Here is a 15,000-nt window from a genome sequence, read left to right as displayed (position 1 = left end):
AGCCGCAGATCGCGGCCACGGGCGTGCGCAGCCCCCTCTCAGGGGCAGGCATCTCCCCCGGGTGAGGGAACGGTGGGGAGCAGAATGGGAAGTACTTTTTTAACCCAGCTTATGGCACAGAAGGACGTGGGTCGCGCCTGTGGCAGTGCGTGCGGAGCGAGAAGGGTACGGGGGTCCCGCGACCAGGGCACATCTCGGGGGCGGGGCGGGCGGCCCCTGCAGGTGGCCCGGCGCATCAGGGCCTGACAGCCCGGGCGCCTGTGCGCCTGCGCGCCCCGCCACCCCGCGGCGGCTGGTGGACCAGCCCGCGGTCCCTCCCTTCCGCCCCCCAGAGCCGGTTTGCGAATGTGCCGCTGCGCTCTGCGATAGCCACAGTCCCAGTCCATTCTCAATTCTCCAGCTTACTTTGTCACTTCCCTCCTCTCTACCCATTATTCATTCCCCACCATACTGGTGTCCTGTGAACCTGAGTAACGTGGGTACATTTCCCTTAACTTGGTCATATCATATACTAAAGTGGGTGAGTTTAAAGGTCCACTGATGGAACTAGATGGTACCCAGGCATGTAAATGGATGTGTTTAAGAGTACTGACTGAAGTCAGGCTGCCTTGTATGAATTCCCCACCCCTTACTGTCTGATACAGGCAAGTCACCCTCTCTGAGCATCTTTTCATCAGTAAAATGGGAATAACAGTGCCTACCTCATAGAGTTGCAATGGTAAATAGCTTTATAAGTGTTAGCTATTATTATTATTAGATAAACCAGCCCACTGTTGATCATCTGACTTATGACTACTTCCTCTTGCCCACGGCTTTCCTCCCTATTTCCTCCTTTCAAGTATAGTGACCTTTTGTCCTTGGTTTCTTCTTTCTTTCTTTTTCAGTATTGCGGATCTGAACCGTTTTCCTTCCATTAACTCTTAGATGGGAATGAGTACTCTTGAAAAAACTGTATACTCAAAAAAAATACTTAACTTTGAATTGGAAAGCTTGATGTCTCAGCAGTTGGCCTATTCCAAACAAAGCAAAACCACATCTCTCTTTTCTTTCTGACCACTGGCTTATAATCTGATGTTGATTCTATGTCCCACTAAGCCTTTAGGATCGCTGGAGTTTTCTTGCATCTTGGTAGGCATTTTTGTAAACATTAGTTTATGAAATTAAACTAACATATCATATGGGACACCTTCTTGAAATGAAAGGGCTAGCAATTAGATTCCTAAGAGTCATGCCATCTACAGATCATATATGTACAGACACAGATTCTCAAAAGTGTCTTTTCTCCCTCAAAATGACTAAGGTTATTGAGGGCACAGTCTGAGTCTTCAGCGGAGACTGACACCCAGTTGTACCCAGTTTTATGAATATAATTAGTGTACACTTAAGTGATTTTTAACTGTCCATTTAAGGAGCCAGTCAAAATGAACAAAAGCAGCATGGAAGGTTGTCTGTAAAAACAACCTTTGTCCCATGCATTCTTGTAATGATAATATAGGGTCAGTCTGCTGATAATAATAGTGTATTCCATAAGGAAGCAGCAAAAGCACAGGAGTTAAGAGGTGGGGCCTCTGGAATCAAGACTGCCTGAATTTAGAACCTACCTCTACCACTTCCTAGCTGGATGACCTTGGGAAGAGTCTCTCCCTGTCTCAGAAGAGTTCTGGGCTGAAACATGGAGAAAATAGTAGTACCTACTTCATAGGGTTGTTGGGAAGCCTAAATGAAATAACATTAAGTGATTATAAAAACATCTGGCCATCAGTAAAACTATTATTTATAGAGCATTTTTCGTGTGCGAGGAGTTTTCAAAATGTTTTGCATTCACTACTTTATGTAATAACAACCACCAGACCATTTGATAGAGAAAATGATAGAGAAAATGAAGCTGAGAAAATTCAGTAAGTTGTCCATGAAAACACAACTGCTTAGCGATAGAGGGGGAATTAAAATCCAAGCTTTCCTAAGTCCTGAGTCTGACTCTGCTTAGAGCCTTCTGTTCCAACTTCAGAGAATGCACATAATAAGACAAGAATCCATATTATGATATAGCATTATCACTGACAAACCATGTACCTTTACAGGCACTTCAAGACTGAAAAAACCAACTTACAGTATCCTGTAGCTAAGAACAGCAGATCTGTATTGTTCTTAAGTAAAAGGCATTACAGTGGGTATGACAAAGCCCCTTTCTTTACGTCCTGTTATCTTATTCTCCCACTTGACCCCTCTGAGAGACAGGAAGGGCATATATATTATAGTCTGAGGTTTTAAAATGAAGAAGCCATAATAAATGCGAGAGCACTTTGGAAAATATGAAGTGTCAGACATGTGACCCCATCAGCAGTATGACTTTCTGAAATGTAAACCTGATTATGTTACTGCACAGTTTAGAAATCTTTCCGCATAGTCTAATCTCTTCAGTATTGTACACAAGCACCTTTACAGTTTCTGCTATTCCTTACCAAATCCCATGCTTTCGCTACACATATTACTTCACGTTTCCATTGAAACACATCTCCCTACCTTTGTTCCCATAGTTCTAGCCCTCTGAAATGGTGTTCCCTTTCACCCTAATTCCATCAAGCTCTATAAATCTCACCTTAAGTGACACTATCCCTCAGAAACCTTTCGGGAACCCCTCATGCCTCCTCTCTCCATCCAAGTTAATTAGATTCTCCTCTGGGTTCTTTTAATATTAGGTACTTACAGCCATTACAACTAATCTCTTGTACCATGTTGTAACTAACAACGCATCTATTTATCTTATTAAACTATGACTTCTTTAAAGGCAGAACTGTGTGCTTTTCTTCATTTTATTCCAAGGGCTCAGTAAATATTTATTAAATGTGAGTGAATTAAGGTATCCCACAAACTGTATGGTCTTTTTGGCTCTATACCTTCTCATATTCAATTCTATTTTTTTATGTCCTTAACATCAAATAAAAATATTGAACTTTCAATTCTTTTAATACTAAGTATGGACATTCTCATACCATTTCTGAACCTCACCCCATCTCTTACTAGGACTGAGTTTCCAAGATGCGATGACTTTTAGGCAGACTGTGAAAATGTCTAATAAAATTAGAAGTTAAAATCTCAATAGTATGTTTTCAAACAATACACAGCACCAAATTCCCTCAGATTCCCTGTTCCCTTGTCCTCACACTGGGTGATCAGTGGCAAATTTAACACATAATATATCTAAATTTCATATTTTAGCCACTTTATGATTAAACAGGTATTTATGGATTGGCCTCCAAGTCCGTGCTCCATGTATGATTACGGTTTGTGTAGCAAACAGACAATTTACCATGTATTGTAAACACAATAGGACACTTTCATACCAGGGCTGCTTATTCTGTTTGTTGTTTAATAGTGTTGTGTTCTGTTTTTGTTTAATATAATCTTAAAAGTATGTACATTTTAGGTCTCGAGTGCATTAACTACCACTAACTTGGTAGCTATCCCCACAAATCACTCAAGGAACATTTTACAAAAAATAAGACATGGGCCCAACTTCATGGAGTCTGCAGCCTACTAACATCGGCATCGGACAAGCCTAATGCTTGTCCACTGCATCCCATCAGCACCCCAGTTCTTCCAGTTCTTCCCCACCTTGAGTGACACATAAGGTTACTTCCACCAACTTCTCATGACTTTCTGCTTAATAGTCTTCCACAGTTTATATAGGGTTATAGAAACATCTTCCCTGTCCTTCTCTCATAACTCCTTCCTTCACTACCAAAAACAAAATATCCACCGCTGTCAAAACTCTCAAGCTAGAAGCACCTTCTGCCTTCCATAAAAATGCACAGAATACAGGCATCCTATTCTGATGCCCCAGGCTTTCCACAAAGCCCATCGACTTCTCTCACACACCTTCCTTTCACCAATCTTCCCTTTCTGCTGAGCCAAATATCTGATACCAGCCGTCTCCTCCCTCCCAGTGCCTCAGACCTGCTGGGTAGTGGGGGCGGGAGGTGTCTCAACAGGGGAAGGAGTCAGGCTTCAGTGACTAAACATTTTCTGGTACTCCGGGAGTGCAGTGTGAGCCAGGTCTGCCCCAGCTCTCGCAAGCCACCCTGCTCACTCTCACTTGGCTCCCAAACAGTCTCTCCATCCTCCACCCTCCCTCCTCTTCCTCTTTCCCCACTCCACCCTGCCTCTTCAAAAGGCCTGTGTGAAGCCAGCCAGCATCTCACAAGGGAAGCCAGAAGAAGCTCAAGGCTGTTGCCCCAGAAACCCAGACTAGAGAATGGCTGGCTGGGCGCTGTTTGTTTTTCCCGTAATCAGAAAATCCCACTGGGGGGTCTCTAGGGGGACTCTCAGCTGCCAGGGTGGCTGGGTTCCGGGCTAGTCCCCTTCAGCCCCCTCAGAGGAAGATAAAGTACCAACTCTGCATTAGAGCTGGAGGCAAAAGAAACTGAGTGGCAAGGGTCCCCAGAGTTGAGAGTGGGGGAGGAGGGAGGATAGGAGGTTGGACCCACTGGCGGCAGAAAGTAACTTGGAAAAACACCTGACCTTTGGCCTCTTCAGGAGAGCCCCAAAGACACACTCTATCCTACCCTGTTACCATTTCCAAAAGGGAAAAAAAAAAAAAAAAGATTGAAGGAATGAAGAAACAACTACCTCAGGAAGCAACTCTGATGCACAGAACATACACACAAACCACACAGGCACTGCAGAGTTGGAGGATTGATTTCCAAGGTGTTCTCAGCTTTCAGTTGGGTAAAACAAGCCATCACTTCTGGTTCGAGTGTTACAGCCAATGCAAGGGAACACCACCGGGTAACACAGAACAGAAACACTGGCACCTCCCATATATTAATTAATCAGGAACGTGTGATGGCTAAACCCTCAATAGCACTAGAGATGGAAAGCTGCTACAGGCACATGATGTGGACAGGGATGCTACATTAAAAAAAAAAATAGAAATGGCATCCTCGTTGCTAGAATACCCTCTGCAATCCCGGGTACCAAACACCAGGAATCTATCCCAGTTAAATCTGCGTAGCTCAGTGCTCCTGGACAAAGATGGAAATGAAGCCTCTCACAGCTTCCGGCAAATGCACTAGCAATCACTGGAGTTAATGTTGCACTTTCAAATTGTCACAGTGGCTACTGCATGTAAATAGGAAAGTTTAACACAGAGGTCTGTGAATATCTCCTTGCATATCAAAGGTATCGATTTATCCAAACAGAAGACAGGGCCAAACAGCTTAGTCACCAGCAGTCAGGGCAAATGGCTCAATCGATAAACGGGGGGGGGCATAAAGTAAATATGCTCATCGTCCTCCCCAACCTTGAGCACAGATCTGTGCCCAGTGCATCAGCTCCCAGATAGGCCCCCTCCCACCTCTCAGCCCCAGTAGAGCAGATGGGTGAATTTCCGCAACTGTTGTCCGGGCTCCCTCCCCTCCCCGGATGCTCTTACCTGCTATCCTAAGCACTGCCCTCTCAGCAGGGTCCAGCACTGAGCCCCCGTGAATCTTTCTTTTCGATCTCTCATGTTTAGGCAAATTCCAGGGTAAGGTGTCCCCAGGAGCTGGAGATGCTGAGCCAGATTTTTGGCTGAAATCATCCTCATCGGAAAAATCCGCAGAGGAAGACATAGAGCAGCGATAGGACGCGTTCCCAGAACTCTACAGAGGATGACACAGAAAAAAAGCATTAACAGCAAAACACTCACAGATGCTCTTCGATTTCAACAGTCCCGCTCCCTGCCCCCAAACTGAGTCCGGCATCCTGCCCCTCTCCTCAGCGCTGAGGGGCTACACAAACAAGAAATGAAACCCAGGGCTCACCATCTTTTTTTGGCCGTGTCTCCGACTGCAGAAACAATACCCGGGCAGTTCCAATACATGGAAGATTTGCACAGGAGTGTGTGGCCTGCGCTCCGGCCACCAGCTCACAAATGACTGGCCCCAACAATAAAGCCAGAATCAACAGCCTTCCTGTTACAAATCTATAGTATTTGGCTCCCCCACCAGGTCGCGAGAAACATTTTCCATTGCTAGACTGCTGGTTAATTCATTAATGCAACTAACTCGAAGTTTCAAAAACAAAACACAAATGCAGGATGTTGAGTCCCGATTCCTTTCCGTTTCAAGTAGCCTCACCGCCAGAGTCTCTCTTCTGACCGGTCTTGAGCCCCTTGTCCTCTTTATTTCATTTTCTTTATGAGAGTGAAGCAGGTTCCCAGCAAAGAGCAAGGAGGGAGGAAGGGCTGATTCTGAGAAGAGCCTTTTCTTAAGACTGGGAGAACACAAAAGACTGTTTTCAGAAGCCTAAGGCAGCTCCAATAAACAAACATCTGAACTCAGTTTACAGTTCTTGAGATAATTTAAACTTCTGGCAAAGTAACAGCTGCCAATAATGCAAATGAGAATGATACAGTGCAGTGACAGGAAACAGCTCTTCTCAGCTCCTGGTCATTACACAGTGAAATGGGAAACATGATGCTTTTACCAAAGCACTTTGCCTGAAGGTTAGCCATCTCTTCGAGCAAATCTGCAGGGTCATATCTTGCGTAAAGGGGTTTCATAATGTCTTTCATTCAGAGAGCAGGCACACGACGTTATTCCTTCCTTCTTTACTGCCTTAAGTTGGTGATTATTTAGAAAGCCACCAGCTTACAACAGAAACAAGGATTCTGACTATCTGTGCTGTGAACAAGGTTATAAATACAATCAAGTATCAAATGGAAATCTCCACTTTTCCATTTAAAATTCCACTTGCTGCGAGGCTCACGATGGAGATGCGAAACTGGTATAACTCGAATTCCTAAAATGTAACTTGCAGCCACAGATTCCTAAGACGCAAGTTACAGACAGCAATCAGTGAGGCGTGCTCCAATTTGAGCAAAAACACTGAGCTGCTCACAAAAGCAGCAATAACTACATTTTAAAAAAAAATCCTGCTGTGTGAGCAACATCCCTAAGCATTCACCCAAGGCATACAAAGTAAGTTATTAGTGAATCAGGACTATTGACCTTATCTCGGTCTGTTCAGGCATGTTGCTACACGTGGTCAACACCAACATTTGAAAAGTACACATAATATTTCCAGCAAAGCAAAGCATCAAAGATTTATTTTAAGCTGCATTCCCTCCTGAAAAAGCAGCCTTCCATTTCATTGTGCACAAAATTTCACACTTTGGCTCATTTATTTACATTTTGTATGTTTTCCTAGTGGCAATATGTATGTAGTTGGCACACTCGAGGCAAATAAATAAATAAAATTGATTTTCTGTATTGTAGCTCCAGTCCACAGAGAGTTGTAAGTGGCATTAAGTCAGTCACGGAATGCTATCATCAACCTAATTTATTTCCCATGCTTTTCTGGAAATTTATCTTGAGCTCTCTGTGGTTGTGTTGTTGGCTGGATCTGTGAAAAAGGGCGACATGCTTAAAGACTTTCAAAAGGGAATTGGGTTTCTTTGGTTGCCTTCTGTCTTCCTGAAAATGGCGTCCTACCTGTCCTTATTTCAGGTCATTCTTTATCTGTGAGATTATATTTCTTCTTCTTGTTGCCTGTACTATTTTCAATGAGTATAGTAATTCGATTGTTTATCTTTACAAACAGGCTTAGGAAATAACTGTGAAAGAACTGCTCCTTTCCAAAAACCACTGGTTATTGATTTTCGTAGAGTAAATTTTTTTTAATGGCCAGAGTCTCCACTGATTGAACAGCAAAAATGTTATTTATGCTATGACATAAATACCATTAATCACACGTAGCCAGATGGGAACAGTTACTACCCCTGGACCCAAGGGTGTTGACTGGTGCAGCTTCTAATCTGGTAGTGCCATTGGTAAACAGATAAAAGAAAAAAAGAAGGAAAAGACAATCAGCAACACCTGTTTCAACAATGTAGCACAGAAAAATATAGGCACACACAGAGACTGAAAGGAATCATACGTATTTATACATGGTAAACTCTCTCCCAGGCTACCTGACTCAAGCATTTTAACAATTAAAGTATTAGATTTTTTTTCCACAATAGTTTTCATAAATACTTTTAAAAATATAAGGTAAGCTATATAAAATTAGGCCCATTTGAACCCTAAAAATTGAGAATGGATTTAAATAAAGCTGCTTTGAAGTCATCTGATCCTCTAAAACTATTATACTCTTTACTAATTTGAAATGTCACTAACTTGGAGGTTAGAGTGTAAGAGTACAGTTCTCTTTTCTTTTGGAAAAAGCAAACGCTCTCTGACCCAAAGTCCAGAGTCAACCTTTGAGGTGAGGCTTGGAAGGGTAAGACAAAGGAAGAGGGCTCTTGTGACCAGCAAAAGCCCCACCATGTTCCTCTCTCTTCTTCTACTCTTGTTGCCTAAGGTTTGATTCCTGTTAAAAGACAAATATCTGTGCCCATCAATAAGAGATTGGTTAAATAAATTATAGTATATTCATACAATGGACTCCTGTGCAGCAATTAAACAAAAATGCTATTGATCTACATTTAGCAAAGTAGAAAGAATTCATATAGAACAATTTCTGAAAAATATCTGTGCATGTACGTGTGTGGAGGCGGACAAATGATTGAAAGACTCATAAGCAGATAAATAATTATGTAGCAATGTGTAAACAATGGCTATCTCTGGGTGATGACTAATATTATGAATGGATCTTATTTTATTCCTTGTAATATTTTAATCTAAAACAAATACACAAAAAGATTACTAAAAAGAAAAAAGATACTATGTCAACTATGTCAAGGGTTAGAAAACATCAAAGCCCTAATACGAAGCAACTATTGAAGCCAGTGATTTTAACCATTTGGGGCCCACAGGGACCCCTGAAAATTTGATGACATCTATGGAAACCTCTCTCCAAAAACAAAGCACCTAAGCAAATACACACAAATTTTGCATACAGTTTTAAGGGGTTCATTGATCCACTGACCCCAGGTTAAGACCCCAATTTACACCATCATTTGTCATCACCATTTGGCATGTGTTTTGAGAACAAGAGGACTGGGAATGAGCTGTGGAGTACAAGGAAAGACGGGGAAAGGGTAATTAAGATAAAGACAAAGTTAGCGAACGTTGTATTTTTAACATTTTATCTTTTTTAAAATTAAAGGACGTAAGCCACCTCTGAACTAATGTTGTATCTCTACAACCAAAGGGGGGGGGGGATCATTAGTTTGTGAGAAACCAAAAGACCCTGTATTGTATCTTATTACAACCTAGATATTAAAGCAGTTTTAACAATTGAATTAGATCACCAAAAGCTTTAAAATGACTTTCCTAATAGCCAATCCATTCACATAGTATAAAAACAACCCAAATCTCCTAAACCAGGATAATTACATAATGCAACAGTTTTAGAAGGGGAACTAAACAATAACTTCTTTAATTGAAACCCCCGGGGGGGGGGGGGGGGTCTGAGATAAGTACAATGGAACTGCCTAAATTGGAAGTCGCCCAGCCTTAGCACCCATGTCTGTAGGAAAGTGCCAGGAAATTGTCTCTGCACTAGGCATTCTCTAAATGCAAGAGAAACAAGTGCAGAGATAAGGGTTTGTAACATAGCCAGACCTTTAGGATCCCAGAGGCTGGAAAATTAACTGTCACAAACCCTCATACTTAGGATTTATGCACATTCCTGTTAAGCACATGTCTGAAAATTTACAAAAATTAAAATTAAAAAACAAAAAGCACATGAGGAAACAATTAGGTAAATCTAGATTGTGCGGTAGTCTATGAATTAACTGTCACTCACACTTCAAGAAGGCCAATGTCATGGAACACACACACCCAAAAAGCAGGGATTATTCTAAATTTTAAAAGACAAAAGCAGCATGACTACAAATTTGTGAACCTTGACTGGATTCTGGTTTGTTTCGTATTTTGTTTTTTAAGCAAAAAAGGCATGTTAGGGACAGTTGGGAAAATCTGAACATGGATTGTGGATTGTTTAATTAGGAAATATTGGGAAATGATTGGTAATTTTCTAAAGTGTGATAATGGTATTGAGGTTATGTAGGAAAGTGTTTTTAACCTAGAATATGCAGGGTGAAGAAACTCATGATGTCTGCACTTATTTACAATTGTTTCAATAAAAAAAAGGGAATCAGTAAATGCGGCAATGGGTTAACAGTAAGTATTCATTGTACTACTCTTTAACTTTTCTATAAATTTGAATATTTTCAGAATGAAGAGTTCAGGCGAAACACATAAGAAGGCCTCCTTCATTGTTTTTTTTTCCTTAAGTGTTGCTTAGTTTAAGCCTGTTCACACATGATCCTCAAGTTGCAAATACACAGTGGCATTGTCCACCTAAGTAATTACTCAGAGTACTTATTCACTTCCACTCATACAAGCCCTGAAGCTGAGGCCTAAGTCAACAAGACACCAGAGAAACACGATCTGCTGGCCTCAGTCCTAAGCATAGGTTTAGATGGAAGGATAAAGAAGAAGCTCCTCTGTTATTCGCTGAATACAGTCTGGTGAACACACAGGTGGTTCAATATCATACAATTTCTCACATTTTACGAGGTCTGACAATTAAGCTCACAACTCATCCTAGAAAAATGCTACATACCTCGTTGCTGAATATCACTGCAGTCACCTTTGAAGCACTCCCCTTAGGAAACTATGCACTGACGCCAGTGCCCAGTTCACCCTTCAAAGCGATTTTGGAACTCTTTTTCTGAAATGGCCATCAGAGCTGTCGTCATATTACCCTTGATGTCCTGAATGTCATCAAAATGTCTTCCTTTCAATATTTCCTTTATCTTCGGGTAAGGAAAGAAGTCATTGGGGGCCAGATCAGGTGAGTGGGGAGGGTGTTCCAATACAGTTATTTGTTTACTGGTTAAAAACCCCCTCACAGACAGTGCCGTGTGAGCTGGTGCATTGCCGTGATGCAAGAGCCATGAATTGTTGGTGAAAAGTTCAGGTCGTCTAACTTTTTCACACAGTCTTTTCAGCACTTCCAAATAGTAAACTTGATTAACTGTTTGTCCAGTTGGTACAAATTCATAATGAATAATCCCTCTGATATCAAAAAAGGTTAGCAACATCATTGCAAAAAAATTTGCGAACTTAATTGTCTGACCTCGTATATAAACCAAAAAACCCATGAAAATTTAGAAAAAGTGAAGACCCAATATTCTTTATAATCCCCTTGATTAGGTAAGTACCAACACTAACTTGTTACATATAATATAAAAATACATGGCATGGCCTAAGCCTACCATTACATACTAGGTTTTTTATCTGGAAGTAAGTAAAAAAGCAAAGGCACATTATCTGATTTTAGAGATCTCAGGGAAAACAATCTGTACCACAAATAAATACAGAAAAAAACAGTAAAGGAAAATGTAAGAAAGTATATTTAACACCTTGAAGAAAAACTGAGTGATGGAAAACTTTGGGGACTGGGTGCTTGTTTTAGTTTAAATTTTTTTTTGAAACTAGTGAAACAATTCAAGTACCTTCTCATCAAATAAATAGCTCTTAACTGGCCCCTTAACTGGAAACTACCTTTAACTAAGAGGGAGTGGAGCCTCTGGGTTGTTGAGGCCTCAGCTGGTGCTCAGCTCACTTTCTCCTTTTAGGGAAGATTTATGGAAGCCTTTAACTCAGAGAGGAAGAGGAGCCTGGGTGGAGCTAGAGAGGAAAAGAAGTTCAGAGGGAGGGGAAGCTGGAAGGTTTTTGGATCTAACTCAAGGGAGGAGGCTTTGGGCAAAGAATTAAAAAAAAGAAGTCAAAAAAAAAAAAGAAGTCAAAGGTTTCTTTCTAGGGGAAGAGGCCCAGTTCATCGGCCAATGAAAGAAGACCACTAGAATTCTGGACACAAACTCTTTCTAGGGTGTGAAGATAATGCGTTGGTTAGAGTATCCCTTGGTATTATATTTCTGGGGAAACTGAGCGCTGATGGGACAAAGGAGGGAGGAAATTTCCAACATCCTTTTCCTCTAGCTGTGTAGGAAACTCCACAAGTAAGTATCAACAACTCATTCCCATGAGGAGCATGGTTTCAGATTTTAGGCAGTCTTGGATTAGCACTAAGATATTTGCAAGACTTACTTCCTTTCAATTTAACCAGCATGTTCTAACTATAAGCATCATTTATTGAGTGACTGTAGTCAGGGAAGATACTAAGCATTTTCGCTCACTATCTTATTTAATACTCAGCGTAACCCAACAAGGAAACATGCCACAGTCATCCTGTCAGTACAAGCTGGAGCCAGGATTTCCATCTGGGTCCATGTGGCCCCAAAGCCTGTGCTTTCAACACTCTGTGTTATTAAGTACCCTAAAATATGGCCTCAGGTACTGGGAAGAACCTATAATCATAGCCCTCAAAAATCTTACCATATATTTGGGGAGCCCAAAAGGATTAGACTTGTTCTGTGCTCAGAACTACTAGGCCCAAAGCATGGAAATGACCAGATACAGGTGTCAGTTCACAATCAAAAAAAGCTGTCCACCTTCCCACTCCAAGGAACCAAGACTTCACTGAGTGGAATGTTGAATTTACGCCGTGGTCTCTTTCAACCCTAAGATTCTTTGGTCCTCTGAACTCCTACCCTCCACAAAGCCTCTCCCCAAATAGATAACAAATAAAAGAAAAACTATGTTAAGTATCAAAATACCAAATTTTCCTAAAATTGTAAAAATCTCTCAAAATATCATAGACATGTATTTTTCTGCAAGTCCACCTTAATTAAATCATATTAAAATCATAGAAATGGAGACATCAAGGACTATTTTGCATTTGAACATCTGCAAACAGCTTTTCCAAACTGAGGAAGAAATTTTAAATAATTTGCCTAAAAGAAAAGCAAGCATAACCCTGAAAATAGCCCCACAAAAAAGAAACCCATTAGACAAACTCAAATACTGTAAACCTCTTTAACTAGAGAACACTTATCTTATATTTTATATTCAAATTTTATATTTATAACCTTAAGCTTACATTTATATCAATCAATTATAAATATGTCTTAAGCACCCATAGGCTTCTCTACCTTGGAGGAGCTTAAAATCTAACTGAGAGAGCAAAGGTGATAAATATAGTCAACTTATTAAACATTACCATCTTTTTATTTATTTGGCTGAAACATGTCTCCCGGTGGAATAATATAAATATATACATAAAATACGGTGGATAGTATAAAGTCAATTTGGAGAGAGAAATAGGCTGGAATATCTATAGGCCCTTTAGAAGCCAGAATGGAGATGCAGGCCTTCCCCAACAGTATCATATCCAAAACTATTGACTGCTGATGAAGACATCCTGTAGATGCTTTGTGGTTGGCCTGCCCATTAAAAAAAAAAAAATCAAATTAATGGCAAATGTTTAAAAATTGGAAATTTTGCATAAAAATTCAGATGTGGAACAATGGGCCTAGTAGTAGTTTCCCCTTATTAGAAAGGACACACGCGTTCCAGTCTGACACAATCCTTACCTGGCCCACTTTATTCACTTATGATCCCTGGCCCCTGAAGGTATATGAGTTTGAGGCCTCTGGCATAAATTAAGGGATGGGTGACATTGTTGCATTCAGGGAGGTGGTGGTGGTGGGGGGGATTGTGGTAATCAATAAAAGGGAGGTGACTGTTTTAAAAATAAGGAGAAGGAAACTAGAGGAGAGAGAACAAAACAAAACAAAGAGGGCTGCCCAAAGATCTCAGTTAAATTAGCGTCAAACAGAAATAGGTGATGCCACATTCTTATTGACATCCAAGTGTTGATCTCATCCTGCCCCCAAGAACCCTGGTGAACACTTCAAATGCCCACAAAATGGAACCAATCTGTATGACTCAGTAAATGTTGGCTCATTATCTTCACGTATCTAACTAGACCATCCCCCCATCACTACTACCGCTGACTCCCACTTTTTGTGGCTCCTACCCCTACCCATGGTCAGCTCTGCTCCCCACATGTTCCTCCTACCCTCATCTAGGTCATGGAGGAGGGCTAGATGCCAAGGACTTCAGACAGCCAGGATGTCACTCTAACTACTGTGGGAAAAAATATGTGGACTATTATCACTCATGTGGTTCCCAAAGGCATAAGAGCTGGATGTTTGCAGAGACCAAACCCCAACTACCATCTATGCATGTAGTCATAAAGTTAAAGATATGTGCATGCCATGCCAAAGATTGAATGTTGGGTAAAAGCCATATGACCTCAGAAAACTGCTCGGCCTCTCCGAGCTTTGGTTTGCGCATCTGAGAAATGAGGAATATAACTACATAATACATAGGGTCACAGTGGCAGAGTAAATAATACTTAAAAAGTACAAAGAGCAATGCCCAACATTTAGAAAGCATCAAGTAAACTTTAGCAGTAAGTGATATTACCTATTCACACTTGTGTGATCCAGGGGTAGATGACTAACTCCAGTTGAGCCTATATGATTGTCACTCCAGGAAATTTGAAACAACAAACGGAGACACAGAGACGGGAAGTTATTGGAATTAGGTCATACTAATAGCAGCTCTCAGGAGACAAGACCAACATAGTTCCCATATCTATCCTTCCCAAGTTTGGTTATTAAACCTTCAATTCTTTGGGACACCTTTGTGTCTTTCCCATACATTTCTTTTAAATTTATTGTCTCCATTGTTGGAGACAACAACAGAAACCTAGACAAACACATTATCTTAAAAAGCAATTATATTCAATTCTTCCCTGTTGAAACATAAGCAGACTTCTGTCTTTCTTTATATTTTCATTTTCATTACCTATCTTCATTAATGAGACTTCAGAAAATTGTTCTTGATAATAGCTTTTACACGGTTATTCTCTCACTTCAGTTACTACTTCAATCAAGTGGAAAGATTACTTTTTCATTTAACCAATAAAAAAAAATAAATAAATAAAAAACAGCTTTTCTTTTTTTTTTTCTTTTTTTTTAAAGATTTTTATTGGGGTATCGGGGGGAAGGGAACAGTGCTGGGGAATTGGGGGAAGGGGAACAGACAAGTTGCTGTCGTTTTGTTCTTCAGTCTAGTTGTGGAGGACGTTGCTTCA

At 40.8% G+C, this 15,000-nt stretch overlaps 1 protein-coding gene across 1 annotated transcript in view; it reads right to left on the bottom strand.

Annotated features, from left to right (window-relative positions):
• The window catches only part of DST (dystonin), a gene marked incomplete at its 3' end in the record, with an annotated part of 435,221 nt that overhangs the window by 332,121 nt on the left and 88,100 nt on the right, over positions 1–15,000 (bottom strand). The window contains exon 4 of the mRNA XM_019624589.1: positions 5,435–5,642. Coding sequence (XP_019480134.1) covers positions 5,435–5,642 — 208 coding nt within the window. The remainder of the gene's footprint in view (positions 1–5,434; positions 5,643–15,000) is intronic.

Source organism: Hipposideros armiger, unplaced genomic scaffold (assembly GCF_001890085.2).
Source record: "Hipposideros armiger isolate ML-2016 unplaced genomic scaffold, ASM189008v1 scaffold_595, whole genome shotgun sequence".
Taxonomy (NCBI): Eukaryota; Metazoa; Chordata; class Mammalia; order Chiroptera; family Hipposideridae; genus Hipposideros; species Hipposideros armiger.
This window is presented reverse-complemented; position numbering and strand designations above follow the sequence as displayed.